Consider the following 22,027-nt stretch of genomic DNA (forward strand, 5'->3'; position numbering starts at 1 on the left):
AGGCAACTACAGGAAGATTGAAATAGCTATTCTGAGTTCAAGGAGAGTGGGGAATGGGTTCTCACAGTCCTTAGTTCTGAGGGTGAGGGCACAGAACTGCTTGGCAGCAGGGACCATAAGTCTAAAAGGACCTTTGTGTTAAGTAACATACAGAGATTGCTCTGTCCCACCACTTCCTCTCTGTCCCCAAGGGACTTCTGAAGTGGTTTTCAATAAGGGTTGCCTGAAGGAAGACATTTCCCATGCATATGTCCAGACACATCTGGGAGGAGGTTCACATCAGTCATAAATGCCAGGAAGGCAAATCTTAGCTGTCTTGTTATACAGCCTGCAGTAGCAAGATGCAATAGTTTATATGTAAGCTGACATGGAAGCAGGAGTTGTTTCTGGGTAAAAAATGTGGTAATGCAAAAACCAAACAAATGCTAATATTTCTAAGCCCATAATGACACTACTAATATTTTAGAGAAATTTATTCCTAAAAGATAATTAAAAAAGCAAATAACCCATTATTGCAAGTTTTTTTTTTTTTTCCTTAAGAGACAGAGTCTTGCTCTGTGGCCCAGGGTCTCTCTAAGTCTCTATTTCCTGTTCTGTTAAAATGAAGATAATAAATGGACAGGTCCACATTCCTCTATCCTCATTTCCAAAACCTAAAAAATGCTGAAAATGTTAAGTGTGCTTTTTTATGTTTGAAACAAACTAATATGGTAGTAAAACCTGAACAGATGAAGCATCTTATAATCTTCATTTAACTGTTAATGTGATTATTTGCATTCTGCTGTAGAAACACTAGTGGTTTTAACTCTGGGATGCTATTAGAGTCTTAAATAATGTATAATGTTCAGCATACTACAATAACTTTTTAGTATTTAAAAAATACTGAATTCTGAAACACACATGGCCCTTAAGGGTTTTGGATACAGGATTTTGGATCTATTAGAGGGCAGTGGCACAATCATAGCTTACCATAATCTAGAACTCCTGGACTCAGTCTTAGCCTCTCAAGTATTTGGGACTACAGGTGTGAGCCACAATGCCTGGCTAATTTTTTTTTTTTGTAGAGACAGGGTCTTGCTGTGTTGCCCAGGCTGGTCTTGAACTCCTGGGCTCAAGTGATCCTCCCGCCTTGGCCTCCCAAAGCACTGGGATTTTAGGCATTAACCACCACATCCAGCCATATTATTTCAAGTAGGTTTGTTTTTTTTTTTTTGAGATGGAGTTTCACTCATCGCCCAGGCTGGAATGCAATGGCATGATCTTGGCTCACTGCAACCTCCACCTCCTGGGTTCAAGCGATTCTCCTGCCTCAACCTCCCAAGTAGCTGGGATTACAGGCATGCGCCCGGCTACTTTTTGTATTTTTAGTAGAGACAGGGTTTCACTGTGTTGGCCAGGCTGGTCTCAAACTCCTGACCTTAGGTGATCTGCTTACCTCAGCCTCCCAAATAGGCTACCATGCCTGGCCTATTCCAAGTTTTAAGAAGTAGTTGTAAAACTAACTCTCCTGCTTTGAAAGATAACATTTTGCAATAATTTGCAATATAGTAGACTCTAACAGGGCTTAAAAAGTCGAAGAAGCCTTTCAGAAACACAATTACCAGAAATCTTTCCTCTTTTTCCAGCCAGCGCTGATCTTCTTCCATTTCCTGTTGCTGTCGGATTAGCCGCTCTTCCATCAGATGAGTTGGCAACACTTGCCCAATCCCTCGCAGGTCCAGTGCTGTAGAGTCCTGGAAGAAGGGTTGAAAACAGCATGTTCAGTCTCATAAGTCTATTCCTATGCTCTTACATTGTTTATGTGTCTTTCAAGAAAAGATAAGCAAAACAGCAAGTATGGTGGAAACAGGATATCTCATACTGTGCTTGTGGGAGTAACTTTTCTGTAGGGGGCAATTTAATGTGCATCAAGCATCTTTAAAAAGTATGCAATCCTTTAGCTCATAGGTTCACTTGTAGGGGTCTATTTTAAAGAAATAACACAAGGTATGTGCAAAGAATACATTGTTACTTATAATAAGAAAGTAGAAACAATCTAGAAGTAATAGAAGGCTGAAATATGATACATATTACAGAGTATTAAATATTAAATAAAAGAACATAAATAGCAGACAACTATAGATGCTCTTTCATTCAAATAAGTAATTTTTTGTCTTTTTAATGAGATGGGGTCTTGCTATGTTGCCCAGGCTGGCCTCAAACTCCTAGGCTCAAGTTATCTTCCCACCTCAGCCTCTTGAGTAGATGCAACTATGGGTTGTGTTACTGTACCTAGGTCAAATAAATTTTTAAACTACAGGAGTAGTTCTTGGTTTTATCGGAAAATTTAGTAAAAATTAACATGGTCCAAAGAACTGAATGCTCTGTCTTCCTGTTTCTTCGTTGGCCTCATGTATATGCTGACTATATTCCACTTAGGGCTTTGCCTTTCAAATAAATGGACTAAAGATTTTAGTATTTCTCCCTGGGTTCTTACAGTTAAAGTTCATTAAACCTGAAAGCATTTGAGTAGATGGTGTATCCTGATCTTTGAATTAAGTCATTAAAATGTGGCCGGGCATGGTGGCTCAAGCCTGCAATCCCAGCACTTTGGGAGGCTGAGGTGGGTGGATCACTTGAAGTCAGGAGTTCGAGACCAGCCTGGCCAACATGGTGAAACTCTGTCTCTATTAAAAAATACAACAATTAACTGGGCGTGGTGGCTGGCGCTTGTAATCCAAGCTGCTCGGGAGGCTGAGGCAGGAGAATTGCTTGAACCTGGGAGGCGGAGGTTGCAGTAAGCCGAGATCATGCCACTGCACTCCAGCCTGGGAGACAGAATGTGACTCTGTCTCAAAAAAAAAAAAAAAAAGTCATTAAAATAAATAAATCTTAGAATTTAGAAATAAAAGGTACTTAGGCCATGCTTTATTACTTTTTTTTTTTTGAGACAGGCTGTTGCTCTGTTGCCCAGGTTGGAGTGCAGTGGCGTGATCTCAGCTCACTGTAGTCTCGACTTCCTAGGCTCAAATGATCCTCTCACCCCAGCATCCCGAGTAGCTGGGACTACAGGCACATACCACCATACATGACTAATTTTCTATTTTTTGTAGAGACAGGATCTTGCTACGTTGCCCAGGATGGTTTCAAACTCTGGGGCTCAAGCAATCCTCCTACTTCAGCCTCCCAGAAGTGCTGGGATTACAAGTGTAAGGCACCATGCCCAGCTTTGCCATGCTTTATAAGTTCACAAACTGAAGCCCAAGACACCCGATTTACCTCCACATTGGGCTGCCACATTGCTATCTCCTGAGGTCTATGATTCCATGAATCTGTTTGGTCCAAAAGAGATGCCTGACCTGGATAGATGCTGCCAGCCATGGCTGTGATTCCATGTGAACCAGGGTAGCCAGAAACCTGTGAATGAGTAAGGAGGCAAGGTAATGTTCAACTATAACATCTGCACAGTTCTGCTTCACACACAAAGGAAACAAAAATTACAGAGAATACTGTGGTAGGCAGAATCACGGCCCGCTAAAGATACCCATGTTCTAATCCCTTGAACACGTGAATATGTTTCCTTACATGGCAAAAGAGACTGCAGATGTGGTTGTAAGTCAAGGACCTTGGGATGGGAGAGTATCTGGGATATCTGAGTGAGTCCAGGGTAATTACAAGGGTCCTTAAAAGTGCAAGAGGGAAGTATAAGAGGAGGGAGGGACATGGGACCACTGAAGAAGGGTCAGAGAGAGTTAGTACTACCGGCTCTGGGCCAGGCACGGTGGCTCAAGCCTGTAATCCCAGCACTTTGGGAGGCTGAGGCGGGTGGATCACAAGGTCAGGAGTAGCCTGTAGTCCCAGCTAATTGGGAGGCTGAGGCGGGAGAATGAACCCGGGAAGCGGAGCTTGCAGTGAGCCGAGATTGCGCCATTGCACTCCAGCCTGGGTGACAGAGAGAGACTCCGTCTCAAAAAAAGAAAAACTTCTGGCTTCAGAACATGGAGTAAGGGGACCATGGGCCAAGGCATGTAGGTGGCCTGTAGAAGCTGATAAGGCAAGGAAATGGACTCTCAGCTAAAGTCTCATGAAAGGACATTTGTTATGGCTGCATTAGAGAGCTAGTGCAAATATATACTAGAAAATAAGAAACTGTTTCTTTGGAATTTCACATTTACTAAAATAATGAGGGCAGCCCATCCTTGGATGCAAAAGCAACAGGAAGCCACAAAAATGGCTGTGCCATACTTTGCTCTAGAAATCCCCTTTCCTGCCCAACCAACCACTATCCCCCAACAAGAATAACAACAACAAAAACACACACAAAAAAACTCCCCAATGTTTGTCCTCTAATGACCTGGGAGCTGATGGTAGGATAAGTCGTACCTTTAAGTTCTAACAATGATGACTAAGGCAGAGAGAAGACATTCAGTTGGACATAGAGAAAAATTTCAAGGCAGAGGGAAAATAAGATGGGTTTTTTTTGTTTTGTTTTTTTTTTGAGATGGAGTCTCGCTCTGTCCCCCAGGCTGGAGTGCAATGGCGGGATCTCTGCTCACTGCAAGCTCCGCCCCCTGGGTTCACGCCATTTTCCTGCCTCAGCCTCCCAAGTAGCTGGGACTACAGGCACCCGCCACCACGCCCTGCTAATTTTTTGTATATTTAGTACAGACGGGGTTTCACCGTGTTAGCCAGGATGGTCTCGATCTCCTGACCTCGTGATCCACCCGCCTTGGCCTCCCAAAGTGCTAGGATTACAGGCTTGAGCCACCGTGCCCGGCCTAAAATGGGTTTCTTTATATGGTTCCTTCTCTCAATCAAGAGAAAGACAGAGAACAGAATCAGTATTGGTTTCCACACCTCATTAGGCTAGTGTTGTATGGTGGGTGTTGTCAGTTAATTTTTTAGTGAGATAAAGCAGAGCCAAAACTGTATTTCCAAATATCAACACATCCTTCAACAAAGGTTTTGTGCATTTATTAGGTCTCTAGGCATTAATTTATACCAAAATTCCATATGGACAATATGAAATTAATGAATTTTCAAGTAAGACATACAGTTAGTTCTCACAGTTTATTTGAATGAAAATATCTTAATAATAAAAACTGCTACTAAATGCAAAATGCTGTATCAAGATTTCTGATGAAAAGGGATATATTATTGCCAGAAAACATTTAGGAATTTTCACAACAAGGAGGTTTAAAATGGTCTAAGGCAGTTTTCTACATAATAGTAACCATGTAGAAGGATCACTTTAGGCTAAAAATGAAGTAACATCAGGAAATGTCTCATAGTTGGTCTCATTTACAAGAGAGGAAAATTTGGGCTTGGGAAAGGTTAATCATACATCAGTTCAATGAAAAAAATCAATGTTTTACTTAATTCTCTATTTACTCATTTTTACACACTGTTCTAAGCCCTTAGAGACAAGTCTCCACTCTCAGGGGCTTCCACTGCACTGGTGACAGACAGCCACTAACAAACACATACTAGAGTTTCAAATCTTGACAGTGCCACAGACCAGGCCTGCTGGGACACAAAGAGAACTGTCTCTCTGCTAACAGCTTGTCTCATTAAGCAGGTGCTGCATGTTTTCTCAAAACAATGCTGGTATTCAATTCCTACTCAGGGCCAGTTCACTTTCCATACCAGCCAGGCACAGACTCGGGCTGTTACCCTGGGGCCCATCTGCTTGTCTGCCAGAGCTCAGGGTATCTCAGCAATCATAGAGGTGGGATTTCATTCTGTAGGCCACCTGCGTACTTCCCATTGCTCTGACCCTTGTGCTGGGTCAGGGTTTTGGCTTCTTCACTTATGGAATTGGTAGTAATCCAAACTGACAAAGGGCCCTGTGAGCTCCTTCCATGAGAAAAAAGGGTACTTTATTTGTCTTCATATTCCCAGTCCCTAGAATAGTACCAGGCAGAGTAGATGAACATTCAGTGCAACCCTGCTGAATGAACAGACAGGTGCCCTCGAAAACTCAAATGATTCACTCCTGACTCTGCCAGGCAAGTGGCCATCTCAGAACAGTGTCTCCCAAAACATAGGTCTGAGTCATCTGCCTCAGAATCCACTGAGGCTGCTTGTTAACAATAAGCTATTCTTGGGCTCCAGAATTAGACATTAGAATCTGGAGGCTAGATAAAGAGGCTAAAATTTGCTGTTCTAAACTACCACTGACATATCTTTTCCAATAAGAAAGTGCTTACATTCTCCCTTATTACTGACAGTTAAGTACCAATAGTTAAGATTTTTTGCCCATTTTGACCCAAGAGGCCTTAATTTAAACCATGCTTTCAAAAACTTTGTGAAGGAAGTAGGAAAGGTTAAGTACTGACACCCTCAATAGGACTCTGACTTCTACAGACATTACGAGTAAAAAAAGATAAGCCCTAAAAAGCACACTCTATATGATCTATTTATATAAAATTCTAGAACAGGCAGAAATCTCTGATACTAGAAGTGAGAAGAATGGTTGCTCCTGGGGCAGGAGGTGCCTGATGGGAAGGGGCACAAAAGAACTGCCGGGGTCACAGACACGCTCTATATCCTGAAGTGAGGATGGGATGCACTGGGGTATGCATCTGGCGGAACAAAGACCTGTGCATTGTAAGGTGTACCCCAGCAAAAGTTAGTAACTTTTTCTCAAAAACAAATGAATTGTTTACTTTGTGTCAGGTCCTTTTCTTTGAAGGATAATTTTTTCTAATTTGCACAGGATATCTGTTTATAAATCTAACACTTTTCACACTTGTCCATATGGTATTTCATCTGGGTTCTGTTAATTTTGAATTTTATTCTTGCCTTCCATAAAAACTGTCCAGTTCAGTACTCCCTCTGCAGAGTGTGTGCCCACTGGCTTCACCTTGCCCTTTACCATAGCAAGTGGATGAAAACGCACCTAAGAATGGCAGCAGGCCCTGGTCCTGCCCACTTGAAGATGGAGTGAAAAACAATTGCCTTCTGTGTGGGGTGTCAAGACAACATCACTCAATGATTAGGGTAACCACTTTCTCAGCTTTCTATCAGCCAAATCATACTCATAAGTACATAAATAAAAATATGCACAATGTACCACTCTACCCCAAAAGTGCTAAATAATCAAATAACACAGTTTATATCTGTAATGACTGGCATACCTGGTAATGATTGGTTTGTACCATGTGCTGTGGGCTGGGATAAAATCCTTCACTGGACCTCGGACTAGGATAACCCGGTCTGCTGGGCTGTAAAATCAACAGAGCGTCATATGAATGAACCTTTTGATTTTGACAAGCCTGTACTTTATGAATAGAAAAAGACATTTTCCTAATAGAGCTTACTTGAAAAGAATGATAAAAAGATGCTAAGACATTTCAATATGGAAAGAACAGTCTTTTCAACAAATGATGCTGTGGCAACTGGATAGCTCATGTGAAAAACCGAAGTCTGACCTCTTCCTCCCACACACACAAAAATTAACTCAAAATGAATTACAGGTCTAAATGTAAAAGTTAAAAACTCTAAGATTCTTAGAAGAAAACTTAAGAGTAAATCTTGAGCAGGGCATGGTAGCTCACGCCTGTAATCCCAGCACTTTGGGAGGCTGAGGTGGGCGGATCGTTTGAGGCCAGGAGTTGAAAACAAATCAGACCAGTCTGTTGGGAATGTAAAATGGTGTAGTCACTATGGAAGACAGTATGGCTATTCCTTAAAAACTAAATAGAGAATTAGTATATGATCCAGCAATTCTACTTTCAGGTATATGTAACAGAGACATGAAAATATATATCCACAAAAACATGTACATCAGCTACTCAGGAGGCTGAAGTGAGAGGGTCGCTTGAGCCGAGGAATTAGAGGTCAGCCTAGGCAACATAGCAAGACTGTATCTTTGAAAAAAACAAATTAAGTAAACACAGACATGTACATGAATGTTCTTAACAGCATTATTCACAATAGATAAAAAGGGGGAACAGTCCATGTCCGTCAACTGATATAAATGAACAAAATGCTGTATACCTATAAAGGGATATTATTTGTAACTAAAGGGAATAAAGTACTGACACACGCTACAACATGGATGAACTTTTGAAACATTCTAAGTAAAAAAAGCCAGTCACAAAGAACATATGATTTCTTTAATGAAATATCTAGAATAGGAAAGATTAATATAGATAGCAAGTACATAAGTGGTTGCCAGAGGTTGGAAGGAGGAGGAGATGGGGGATGACTGCTAATGGGTGCAGAATTTCATTTTGGGGGTGATAAAAATGTTCTAGGCTGGCCGCTATGGCTCACGCCTGTAATCCCAGCACTTTGGGAGGCCGAGGTGGATCACTTGAGCCCAGGAGTTTGAGACCAGCCTGGGCAACACAGTGAGACGCCGTCTCTACTAAAAACAAAACAAAAGTCCTAAAACTGGTTGTGGCGATGGCTGCACAACTCTGAATATACTAAAAAACATTGAATTGTACAATTTATTTATTTGAGTCTCACTCTGACGTATAGGCTGGAGTGCAGTGTATAATCCCGGCTCACTGCAACCACTGCCTCCCGGGTTTGAGCGATTCTCGTGCCTCAACCTCTCAAGTAGCTGGGATTATAGGCATGCAGCACCTCACCAGGCTAATTTTTGTATTTACAGTAGAGACGGGGTTTTGCCATGTTGGCCAGGCTGGTCTTGAACTCCTGGCCTTAAGTGATCTGCCTGCCTCAGCCTCCCACAGTGCTGGGATTACAGGAGTGAACCACTGTGCCCAGGTGAACTGCACACTTTCAATGGATAAATTGTATGGTATGTAAATTGTACCTTAATAAAGCTATTAAAGTATCATTAATAACAAAATGGGATACTGAATATTCTGAGCCTGAGGGACCCAAATGCTCTCTGTCCAGTAGTCTGGGACCTGGAGAGAAGACACTTGTGTTCTATTGTTTGACTACTTCCTGGTTGTCTGACTGTGGTCAAGTGATGAAACTGACTGGCTTCTAGTTCCTCATCCATAAGATGGGGCCAGGTGAGCTAGAGGATCTCTAAAGTCACTTCCAGGTCTTAAATTCTCATTTTGTTTGTGGGATAAATGAATTCAAAGTTCATAGTGAAAGAACAATTTAGTCTGAAACAGAAGTCTGAAAGAAGTCAATAAAGTCTTTTAAAACTTGGAGGATTTAACAAGGTGGAAACCCATTACTGTCTAGCCAAATTAAGTCCAGAATAAAAGGAAATAGATTTAAGTCCCAACAAGCTTAGGAAAGAAAATGCCTTAGTGCCTGTCTCTCTCTCCCACAGTGCTGGGTGAACACGTGCTTTGCTCTAGTTAGGTCCAGAGTATGTTTTGGTCTCTAAAATCAGTCTCATTTCCCCCTCAGTTTTGCTTATACTGTCCCCTCTGCCTGGAATGTCTTCTCCCTCCATCTGTAGTATACTTCTGATCCTTTCAGTCTTAGATGTTACTTCTTTCACGCAGCAGCTCCGGCTTTGCCAGCCTAACATAAACATATGTCCTCTGCTCTCCTAAGGAGGCCTTTTTCAAACCCTACCTTGGGTTGCAGGTACTTTTGCACTTGCTCTAGCCCTGCTACTATGAGCTGTTAAATTCCTGAGGGCGAAAAATCCTTCCTTTTGGCTTAGCCCTGTCACGTTTCAAACAGTGTTCCAGATAGAGTCTACTCTAAACTTAACTAAATAACAACATGAATTTCCCCAAAGACATCCCAAACAGGAAAAGGGCATAAAGAGAGCATTCCAGGCTTTTCTCTACTGTGTGTGCTAGGGTGGCAATTTCCAAAGTGTTCTACAAAGCGGTTGTGCTGAATTAAAAGCGGTTACAAAAAAAAGAGTTCGGCTACCTTTGTACTTGTTTTAAAGATGTGTTAATATACAACCATTAATAATGGTTGCAGGGGAAAGGGTTTCCTGAATCAAATGCTCTTGGAGTCCAAGAAGGGAAGGAGGCAGAGTCAGGGACTGGAACAATAAACACAGCTGACAGTTGCACAGTGATGCACTCTTGATAAATTCAGGCAAAAAAAAAAAAAAAAAGTTGCAATTTACTGTGTATTCTGTGTGTACTGAACTACCTACTTTACATACAATTTGACAATTTTGATCACCACATTGCTATGAAGCAATATTATAACCCCTATTTTACAGAGTCTCAGATAAATTGGGCAATTTAAATAGGGGCATATAGGTGGTAACGGTGGAACTGCGTGACTCCAAAATCTACTGTGCCACGATGCTATTCCATGACAAGCGTACTTCTGACTCACCAAATAAAAAGGAACATACAAAACAAATATATCAGAGAATGGCAAAACCAATGTAAAATATCTCACAGTGATGCAAAGACTTAACTGAGTAGCAAATGATAACACAAGGTTCCATTTCAAAATAAAAATAAAAGGTAAATAGTTGAGAATGCTTTATGATAGACAAAATATTTGCGCAAAGGACACCACAAAATCAAATGTTGCTAACAACCAACAGCCACGGACAGCGCAAATGTATTGCTAAAACAGCTCTAGTTCTGTTCTCTACAAATCAGAGGTTAGTATGGTGGTCAAGAGGGCAGGCTTTGAGCTAGACTGTCAGTGCTCACAGTTAGGGTGCTTCAGCTCTCTGTGTCTCCCTATTGTCAATGACAAAAGGAGTACAATAACCAGTAGCTACCTCCTGGAGCTGCCGTGAAGATTAAATATGTTAATATATGTCAAGATCTTTGAAAATGGCTTTCATATGAGTCCAAAAGTGTCAACTGCTGGTAAGTACTATGAGTTAGCAAGGTCATGACACTTCCTCCTCCAGGACAGAAACTTGGATTTTAATGAAGCAAAATATGGAACAGGGAAGTTTTGCTGAAATTCTCCCAAGTGAGGAAGGAGAGAAAGGAAGACACTGGTATTCTAAACCAGAGGTCCTCAACTGGATGGCACTGTTCCTTCAGAAGCATTTAGGGTACAGTCAGCCCTCCATATCCAAAGGCCCAGCACCCATGGATTCAACCAATTGCAGATTGAAAACGTACAGGAAAAAAACAAAAACAACAATAAAAAATAATACAAACAAAAAGATAAGTATAATAACTATGTAAGCTGGGTGCAGTGGCTCAGGTCTGTAATCTCAGCACTTTGGGAGGCTGAGGCAGGCAGATTGCTTTGAGCTCAGGAGTTTGAGACCAGCCTAGGCAACATGGTGAAAAAAATATGAAAATTAGCTGGGCAATGGTGGCTTGCACCTGTAGTCCCAGCTACTCAGGAGGCAGAGGCTGGAGAATCGCTTAAGCCCAGGAAGCAGAGGTTGCAGTGACCTGAGATCATACCACTGCACTCCAGCCTGGGCAACAGAGCGGGACCTTGTCTCAAAAAAAAAAAAAAAAAATCTGTATCTATATCTAAATATCTCAAGATACTTTAAAGTATACTGAAAGATGGGCTGGGCGTGATGGCTCAAGCCTGTAATCCCAGCAGGGAGGCCATGGTGGGCAGATCACCTGAGGTCAGGAGTTTGAGACCAGCCTGGTCAACATGGTGAAACCCTGTCTTTACTAAAAATACAAAAAAATTAGCCAAGCGTGGTGGCACACTCCTGTAATCCCAGCTACTTGGGAGGCTGAGGCGTGAGAATAGCTTGAACCCAGGAGGTAGACACTGCGGTGAGCCGAGATTGCACCATGGCACTCCAGCCTGGGCAATAGAGTGAGACTCTGTCTCAAAAAACAGAATAAGCCAACAACAACAACAAAAATAAGTATACTGGAAGAGGTATGTAAGTTATATGCAATACTATGCTATTTTATATAAGGAATTTATGCATCTGTGGATTTTAATCTCCATCCCTTGCAGATATCAAGGGAGAACTGTATTAGTGAGGATGCTTCCCATGATCACACAATTGGCATTAAGGTAGAGGTCAGCAGGTGAGATTTCTGGCAATGAGAGGGACAGGCCTGAACAACAGGATTTGTTTCATATCCCGCAGGACTTCTTTTTTTTGTTTTGAGACAGTCACGCTCTGTCGCCTAGGCTGGAGTGCAGTGGCACGATCTCGGCTCACTGCGACCTCTGCCTCCCGAGTTTGAGTGATTCTCATGCCTCAGACTCCCAAGTAGCTGGGATTACAGGCATGCACAATCACACCCAGCTAATTTTTGTATTTTTATTTTTTGAGAAGGAGTCTTGTTCTGTCGCCCAGGCTAGAGTGCAGTGGCGTGATCTCGGCTCGCTGCAACCTCTGCCTCCTGAGTTTAAGTGATTCTCGTGCCTCAGCCTCCCGAATAACTGGGATTATAGGTGCATACCACCACACCTGGCTAATTTTTGTATTTTTAGTAGAGACAGGGTTTCGCCATGTTGCCCAGGCTGGACTCGAACTACTGGCCTCAAGTGATCAGCTCGTCTTGGCTGCCCAAAGTGCTGGGGTTACAGGCGTGAGCCACCATGTCCGGCCCCCGCAGGACTTTTCTGCTGTTTCTCTCAACTTTATGTAAGTAAAACAACAGCAACAATAAAATCCCTGTCGCTTGAACACAGAATGAATTCTGCTTTATATATTTTGTATAGTTTGTATAGATATTTTGTATAGTTTGTATAGATATTTTGTATAGTTTATGAGGAACTGAACTTTCCAGAACAGCAACTACCGTGTATACTGATGGGCAATTTTATTTTGTTTCATTTAAACTTTACCAAGATTTCCTTACCATTCTAGAAAATGACATCACCAAGCTCAATGAAATTCCTATCAGTTATAGCTGTGGGGGTCTGCTTTGTCACTGCTGTATTCATGGTGAGTCCACAAACAGGTGTAAGGATCTGGCTATGCCACCATGTCTCCCAATGTCATCAGACCTGAGTGCTTTATACATGCATGCATAATGTTATAAAAAATGACTTTCCTTTTATTTCTCCTGTATAGTTAGGTCTCCAAACACTAGTATTCCTCCATTGATATTTTGAAATTGGTAAGTCATTCTATTACCTATGTATTTTATTTCAGGATTAGTAAATGGGACATTATAAAATCATTTTTTTAATATACATGCTGTGCTGGGTTTGATTAGGGTTGTTGAAGAACAATGTTCTGAGGCAGTTACTCTCAAACATTTCATCATTTTCAGGACCTCTTTAAAGTCTTAAAAGTTACTGAGGACTCTAAGAGTTTTTGTTTATTTGGAATATAACTACCAACACCCATACTGTTAGAAATTAAAACAGATACTAAAAAGTATTTATTAATTCACTTAAGAATAAGCTCATCACATACTAAAAAAAACACCTACTTTTTCAAAACCAAACAAACCAAACTGAGAAGAAGGACACATGTACATCTACATTTATGTAAATTCGCTTTAATGTTAGGCTTAACAGAAGGCAGCAGGTTCTCATATCTGTTTCTGCAGTCTTACGATGTTCTGTTTTGTTGCAATATATGAGGGGAAAAAAAGCAAACTCATACAGCTGTACAATTGGAAAATGGAGTATTTCGGTAGATTTTGGGCACAACTGTGGTATTGTTTTTTGATTCGACACCAAAATGCAAGTGGTAGCTTCTTAAAGGTGAGTTGCAATGTGGAATTTACAATGGTATCATCTGTTACATTAAAATCCTTAGAATTAAGGGGGGGAAAAAAGGGAAAAAAATCCATTACTTTATCTTGTACTTTCAATGGAACTTCTACTCATGTGTGATTTTTAACATCCTGTGTAGGTCATTTGGAAGATACTGATTTACTGAGCTATACAAATCCTCCCAATGTTAACACATTTCAGTAAACAACATATATTTTTAAAATATCACGTTAATATCATCCTGAGCTTACTGTAACAGTCTAAGAATTTAGAAAGCTGTCAAGATCACGGTGATAAGTTTTTCAAAATTCTAATTTTTGCTTGAAAACTCAAATTTTATCACTGGTAACAAATAGTTGCTTTCTTCAAAGTCATAGCCTCACTTCTTTCTCTTCTGAGAAAATGTCTACCAAATATGCAACTCTGAATAGTATGTCTGCCAGCTGTTCTTTCAAGTAAAGCTGGTCTTCCATAAAAAAAAGTGTTTAGTCCAGCTTGTAACTCAACTGTATAGTGCTTTCCTCAAGACAAGACATCATGTCCAGGTGTGCAGCAGCAGGGCTAACATGCCCTTCCCATGTCTTCACATCAGATATTTTTCACTGCTTCATCAAGGCCATTCTTCTGTAAAATAGCATTTTTCTTCTTTTTGTGTGAGCACAAGGGTGAAGAACACAGTGATGACTAGTACAATTTCATGCCACTGTCCTGATTTGTGCTAAGGTGTCAGCAGTTCTATTAGCGGAAAAGGCAAATAATATCTTTTTTTTTTTTTTTTTTTTTGAGACAGAGTCTCACTCTGTCTCCCAGGCTGGAGTGCAGTGGCACGATCTCAGCTCAGTGCAACCTCTGCCTCCTGGGTTCAAGCGATTCTTGTGCCTCAGCCTCCTGGGTAGCTGGGACTACAAGTGCGAGCACCACCTTGCTTGGCTAATTTTTGTATTTTTAGTTGAAAAGGGGTTTTGCCATGTTGGCCAGGCTGGTCTCGAACTCCTGGCCTCAAGTGATCCACCCACCTCAGGCAAATAATATCTTAACATTATTATCAGATGAGTTCTGATGTCATGGACCTTTGAAATGGTCATGGGGACCTAAAAAGGTCCAAGGACTACACTTTGAGAATGGCTGTTCTAAGATACTTTTATCCTGAGGCTCTCTGTATTGATCAATGGGAATCTGCAGGAAAGCAACAGGCACAGATGAAAATGAGCATTTAATGGGACACTCCCATGCAGGGCTTGTCTCAAGGAAAATTCTCTAAAGATTATTATTATATGAAAAAATTGGTATTAAATATGATGAAGCGATCCATACATATTCTTAATAATTGACTTTGTGGTTATGCTTTTACTATTAATTAAGTATAAGTAAGCTTTAAAAAAAATTAAAAATTTATTATTTATTTATTTTTTTGAGACAAGGCCTTGCTCTGTTGCCCAGGCTGGAATGCAGAGGTGCAAACACGGCTTTCCATGCAGCCTAGACCTCCTGGGCTCAAATGATCCTCCTGCCTCAGTTCACTGAGTACCTAGGACCACAGGCACACGCCACTAAATTTGGCTAACTTTTAAATTTTTTTGTAAAGATAGTCTCATCCTGTTGTCCAGGCTGGTCTCAAATTCCTGGGCTCAAGTGATCCTCCTACCTCAGTCTCCCAAAGCACTGCAATTATAGGTGTGAGTCACCACACCCAGCCTGTAAGTAAACTTAATTTTGAATCTTGATTGGGAAAGAGAAAAACTTTTCACCTATAAAACTTACAAAAGTTTTCACTTATAAAAAACTAATTAAGCTATATTAAAATGTTTCTGTATTAGTATTAATAACACAAAATTTATCTACAGAAGCCTGAGATCCTATCTAAATTTCAGAAATCTAAGTGGCTCGGGAGGCTGAAGCAAGGGGATTGTTTAAGCCCAGCAGCTCAAGAGAGCTTGGGCAACATAGTGAGACCTCATCTTTACTAAAAAAAAGGGAAAGGAAGGAAGGAAGAAAGAAATAAAAAAAATCTAAGACAGACAGCTGGGCGTGGTGGTTCACACCTGAAACCCCAGCACTTTGGGAGGCCGAGGTGGGCGGATCACCTGAGGTCAGGAGTTTGAGGCCAGCCTGGCCAACATGGTGAAACCCTGTCTGTATTAAAAATACAAAAATTAGCCAGGCATGGTGGCAGGTGCGTCTAATCCCAGTTACTCAGGAGCCTGAGGCAGGAGAATTGCTTGAACCCAGGAGGTGGAGGTTGCAATGAGCCAAGATTGCACCACTGCACTCCAGCCTGGGTGACAGAGCAACACTCTGTCTCAAAAAAAAAAAAAAATAAAATAAAAATAAAAAAATAAAAAAATAAATAAATCAATAAATCTAAGTAAATCTAAGTAAGACTTACTTATTCTAATATATCACAAGCAGAATTATGAAAACTCACCAGAATCTACCGAATTCTCACTTCACAAAGTACAGGAAGTGAGGAAATACTGGCCTACCATCTTGGAAATCACAGACTCATTTTAGACATGCCAAATACTGTGACCATAAAAGCAGAATTTGATTCTAAAGATGGACACTGAGAAGGTAAAAACTGCATACAGGACTTGATTCTGATTGGCATGAAAGTTCAGCAATTAACATATTAGTGTTTGTTAATAATCATCAAGCATCTGTATATCTATGCTACTTTAGATGATTTTCTAGCCATTAAAACTGTTTTTTTTTTTTTTTTTTTTTTTTTTTTTTTGAGACAGAGTCTCACTTTATCGCCCAAACTGGAGTGCAGTGGCATGGTCTCGGCTCACTGCAACCTCTGCCTCCTGGGTTCAAGCAATTATCTTGCCTCAGCCTCCTGAGTAGCTGAGATTACCAGTGCCCGCCACCGTGGCTGGCTGATTTTTGTATATTAGTAGAGAGGTGGTTTCACCATGTTGGCCAGGCTGGTCTCGAATTCCTGACCTCAGGTGATCCGCCCGCCTCGGCCTCCCAAAGTGCTGGGATTACAGGGGTGAGCCACCATGCATGGCAGCCATTAAAACTTTTAATCTGGGGGTTGCCAAATCTTTTCTTTAAAGGTCAAAGAGTAAATATTTTAAATTGTGTAGGCTATACTGTCTCTGTCACAACTGCTCATTTATGCCTGTGTAGGGTGAAAGTAGCTGTGGATAATACAGAAATAAATGAGTGTGTTCCAATAAAACTGTTTCAATAAAACTAAATTAACAAAAACACAGTGGGCTACAGTTTCCTCATCTGTTTATTTAACAAATAAACCTTTGTGTAGAGTGCAGCAATCTGCTTACAGAAAAGAATCTCAAAATATGTATTTTGAAAATATCTAAAAAAAAAAAAAGTGTAAGGATATTTAAATATTTAAGCCAAACTAGTCTTTGTACTCTGAAACCAAAAAAGAAGCCGAGAAGCCTCATCAACGCTGCCCATGAAACCTAATTTGGAAAATTAGTCATATTAAACTCATTAAAAATCCAACAGATTGGGATACAGAAAAATGTGTAGATGAAGAGTTGATTTAATCCTGTGAGTTTTAGGGAAGTGTTGCATTCTTTGGTGCTCATTACCAAATACTTATGTTACTTTGCACTTCTGTGTACTAAATAAAGTGCTGTACAGCGAATTATCTTCTAACATCCCCACCCAAGAGGTAGGGAATACAAATAGTCATTTTGCAAATGAGGAATGTGAGATTTGGAGTAGGTAGGTGACCTGCTCAGTCATCAGAATGTAAATAGCAGACCCCCAAGTGAATGAATCCACTTGACTTCAAGGCCTGAGAAGTTAATGATAAGATTCTCCCGACTCTCAGTACTGGACTATTCTGCAGTAGTAAACGAATTTAAAAATAGGCAAACTTGTAAACAGAACATGAAGGGCCTCAGATGTTGGGATGCAGGGTACATATCAGTTTTTTCCTGTGGGTAACTAAGGATTTCCTGTTGTTGTTAAGCTGGGAATAACGGAGAAACGTCAGGTGTTCTCACTGCCCCGTTCAAAATAACATCCATCAGACAGGTAGGTATTTCTTCTCTGGGCCTCGGTCCTTCTCTCTGTAGAGGGGGCTGGTCTGAGGCACCCTCTGTCTCTAAACTTCTGCATTATTGTGTTAATCACTGATTTTCACTTTCAGTGTATGTTTACTGTTACAGAGCTCAAAATGATGAACAAGAAAGTAAAAGTTTTCAGCCTTCAAGATAAAAAAATTGGTATATTTAAATAGTACTCTGTCTTATCAGATTTCTGAACACTTTTCATAAAGAAAATAATTGTCAAAGTTTCTTAATATATTTTTTAACTAATCAAATATCAAATGGTGGTAGTTAATAACTACTAACTACAAAAAATCTTATTATCTATTAACTTTCAAGATAAAGAACAGAACTGGAGTATTCATGGCAAGTAACCCAGTGTGTGAAAATAGCATCCTGTCAAAAGCCAATGGTATATAAAAACTTATTAATCTAGGGAAAGTGTTACTCTGGCTAAAACCCACAGCCATGGCACGGCCCAGCAACTGTAAAAGGCCTGGGCTGACCTCTCCGAGGCAGGAGAGGGCACCAGTAAAGGATATGAACATAAGCGGGCAAATAAGGTCTAAGGATGCTGCTGGAAGATCTTATTAAGGAAACAAAAGCAACTGCAATGTGCTCTCTTTCCCAACAAACAACCCAGCCACCAGCTACGAAAAGAAAAAGGCAAAAAATGTGCAGAGTTCTCAACAAACAAAACAAAGGAATATGGTCAGGTAGAAACAGACTTATTTTTAAATAAAGCAAAATGCAAAGCATCTGTGACCTAGTTTGGTATTTTAGTCCAGACTTGATCATTAGGGAGATCTCTGACAACCAACAAAGGAAAAACCTCCTCCAAGTTAGGGCAGCATAGGAAAAGCATTTTAAGATGACATCTAATCCAACTGCTCATGGCTTCAAAGAGCCCCTACTTGAAATACAAATGAGGAAAGTGAGTGCACATGAGGGTAATACGAGAAGATGAGCAAAAAGGAAACAATTAGTTGGTGTTATAACTATTACTCTTAGAATAACCTGATACTTGACTTTCTCCTCATAGAAAACAGCTGCCTAATTGTAAATCTTGAAAGTTAGTTAAGAGTAACCCCAAAGTTGGGGTGGGGACTGTAGCTACCTTGGGCGGCGCTTCATCAGACCCTCCGGAGTCCCAGGACACTGTGGCCTGTCTTCTGGACTCCATCCTCATGCGCTCTTCTTGCTGAGCCTTCTCTTCCTCCAGGATTGTGCTAGAGAGACAACACATTGTCTTAGGGGAGCTGACAACCCAGAGTTAGCACACACTAGACCCCACCCTGAGTTATCTAAGGAACACCAGTTGGCTAACAGTAGATGATAACAATAAAGGATCCTATACACAGGGGAAAGAAGGATCAGGTTTCTAACTCTTCACGAAATGATTCTAGAATAGCCTTGGTCCAAATGGGCAAGTCCATTTAAAGCACAGCCATAGGTAAGAAAAAGAAGTTGCAGAAAATGAAGGACGGGCCAAGATGAAATGTTTGCACGCCAAAGTCGATCTTGAGCAGAAGAGAATTTCTCTGAGAAACCCCACGCAGCACTTTATCAAGCATATACATGACTGAGGACAGATTCTTTTCACACATAATGTGATCACGCCAGCACTTACGTGATCAATTAGCAATCTGGCCAATAATCTCCCTAAATTGCTCAATACAATCTTCCTATCGTTCAGCTTAACCAGTGCTTTATCTGATCAGGAAAATAAGCAAAAACGCGACAGTATTTACAAGTGCTTCTGAAAATACTACTTGCTTTAAGCTGGAAACCCCATAGTTGGTAACACTGCTACTTACCACTGCTTGACTACTCAGAAGCTATCTGAAGTCCCACATAATGCTGCAGCCGCTGCAGCCTCTGCAGCGACTGCTAGGCAGCTTCTTCATCTTGGCTGTCTGCCATCAAATAAACCCCTCAGAATGCAGCCAAAGCGAGACTTTGCTAGTTTCCCATTCCATGCAGATGCCCCAGGGCTCAGCAGTCAGTTTGAAACCCTCGTCCTAACTGTGGCAAACAGCTCTTCTTACATTCCTACAACTCTAGAGTTCTAATAATGACACTCATTCAAAGTTTCTAGGCTCCTGCTAGATAGTGTGCAGTAAACAACCACCCAGAAATTACTCAGGAAACAGTGACATCAGTGCACCAGACTTTCTAATCTGGGAATTTGCTCAACTGTTTAAAAAGACATTCCTGCTTGGCTGGAGGCTAGAGTGTGCTGTTTCTCACACAACTCAACTTACACAGTCACCTTTTGAGTCAGGAAAAGAGATAAAATATATTTCATAACTGCCCCAAGTCAGCAAACCATCACTACAAATGTTAAGACTTTTTTCATCCCCAAAACAAAAGGGAATGTCTGCCTCAATAAATGATCACATCAGGACCGGGCACGGTGGCTCACGCCTGTAATCCCAGCACTTTGGGAGGCCGAGGTGGGCAGATCACGAGGTCAGGAGTTCAAGACCAGCCTGGCCAACATAGTGAAACCCCGTCTCTACTAAAAATACAAAAATTAGCCTGGTGTGGTGGTGCGTGCCTGTAGTTCCAGCTACTCAGGAGGCTGAGGCAGGAGAATCCCTTGAACCCGGGAGGCGGAGGCTGTGGTGAGCTGAGATCATGCCACTGCACTCCAGCCTGGGCAACAGAATGAGACTCCACCTCAAAAAAAAACAAAAAATCACATAAGCATTTTACATAAAAGCTTTTAATCAAAAGTCCCACTCCATTCTCAAGATATAATTTTGGTTTCTTTCTTGCTCCAGTTAGATGATCGTGGCTCAGCAAACACCACAAAACTTTTCACAGTATTTAAGAATTGTGCAGCAGCCTTGACAGACATGCAAGATGCTCACTGGGTGCCAGCACTGTTGGGAACCTGGTCCCATGTGCCAGGCCCAGGTGAGTCCTGGTGAGTGGTGCAGGGAAGTTTGGGGCCAGGTCTGGGGAAGGAGCACAGGGGTCCTGAGAGGGCCACTCTCTCTGCCCTGCCCCTCCAATCAGAAGCACGCTCCCCTCAGCTGCTGGGAGGATTAAGGGAGATCATGGCTGTGAGAGCATCTGCTATAAGCGTTAGTTCTCATCAGTGGGCATTTCCAATGGCATTTACTTGAGGGCTGCTCATTCAGCAAGTATTTGCTAACTTTGCTAACTTGCTCTGTGCAAGATGCACATGACGAGGTCTTTGAGGTGCTCTAAGAGAAAAGAAAACTGAAAATCTTGAAACAGAGCCAGGCAAGTTGGCTTATGCCTGTAATCCCAGCATTCTGGGAGGCTGAGGTGGGAGGATCGCTTGAGTCTGGGAGGTGGAGGCTGCAGTGAGCCAAGATAGCACCACTGCATCCAGCCTGGGTGACAGAGTGAGACTTGTCTCAAAAAAAAAAAAAAAAAAAAAAAAAAAAAAAAAAAAAAAAAAAAAATCAAAAAATAACAACAACAACAAACACCCTGAAACAGGACACAAATGTTGTGATGAGCACTAGAGAAGAGTTTGGACTGGTACGTTCTAGCTGCAGAACTAAGGGGGAGAGGACACTGTCCCAGGCACTGGGGGTGGTTAGGGAGGAAGAGTCCCAGCATCTCAGCAGGTCACAGTTACAGACTCACACCAAGCACATAATGTTTGTGTGCTTTTGGTAATGTAACGAGCATTACATGACCAAAGCACAGCAATGCTTTCTGTCCATTTCTTATGTGAAAATAAATACCTTCATATTTCAATTTTCCTTATGTATTTTAATTTATGACTTAAAAAAACACCTTTTGTTATACTTTGAATGAAACAGTGCCTGGCACACAGATGACACTTAAATATTTGCTAAATGAACAAATACTGCATATAGATACAATACATGCATTATCATGACCTATTAGATGTTTAACTAAACTGAGTAAATTCAGGGATCATTAGTGATTAAAAAAAAAACTGAATGGGAAAACAGCAAGGCTCAATCAAACTCAAGGAGTTTGAGTCACACTGACATCAGGTTTAAATTCTGCCACAGACAGGTTAGATGACCATGGACAACTCTGTCCCTCCAAGCCTCATCCACAAAATGGGGTACCTCCCTAACTACCTATCTTGAAGGGTTGTTGCGAAGATCCAAATGAAAATTAGACAACCTATGTGACGAGCTCTGAAATGCAAGAAGCTTTTAAAAATAGAAAAAACGATTAGAAATTTCCCATCAGATAATATCGTGTGTAGCTAATGGCTACCATTCCCACAAAGAGCTCTAAGTCTTTTTCTTTCTTTCTTTCTTTTTTGTTTTTGGGGCAGAGTCTTGCTCTGTTGCATAGGCTGAAGTGCAGTGGCACGATCTCAGCTCACTGCAACCTCTACCTCCCAGGTTCAAGTGATTCTCCTGCCTCAGCCTCCCAAGTAGCTGGGACCACAGGTGCATGTGCCACCATGCCTGGCTAATTTTTTGTATTTTTAGTAGAGA

The 22,027-nt window shown here is 41.2% G+C and overlaps 1 protein-coding gene across 14 annotated transcripts in view; it reads right to left on the reverse strand.

Moving 5' to 3' along the window:
- Nucleotides 1-22,027, reverse strand: part of PTK2 (protein tyrosine kinase 2) — a 345,258-nt gene that overhangs the window by 40,093 nt on the left and 283,138 nt on the right. For all 14 annotated transcript variants that reach the window (XM_063643575.1, XM_055287368.1, XM_055287364.1 and 11 more), the window contains 4 exons: nt 18,679-18,790; nt 7,119-7,205; nt 3,259-3,396; nt 1,602-1,733 (listed from right to left, as the gene is read on the reverse strand). In XM_063643575.1, coding sequence (XP_063499645.1) covers nt 1,602-1,733; nt 3,259-3,396; nt 7,119-7,205; nt 18,679-18,790 — 469 coding nt within the window. The remainder of the gene's footprint in view (nt 1-1,601; nt 1,734-3,258; nt 3,397-7,118; nt 7,206-18,678; nt 18,791-22,027) is intronic.

The sequence above is a fragment of the Symphalangus syndactylus genome, chromosome 7, assembly GCF_028878055.3.
Source record: "Symphalangus syndactylus isolate Jambi chromosome 7, NHGRI_mSymSyn1-v2.1_pri, whole genome shotgun sequence".
In the NCBI taxonomy this organism is placed as follows: Eukaryota; Metazoa; Chordata; class Mammalia; order Primates; family Hylobatidae; genus Symphalangus; species Symphalangus syndactylus.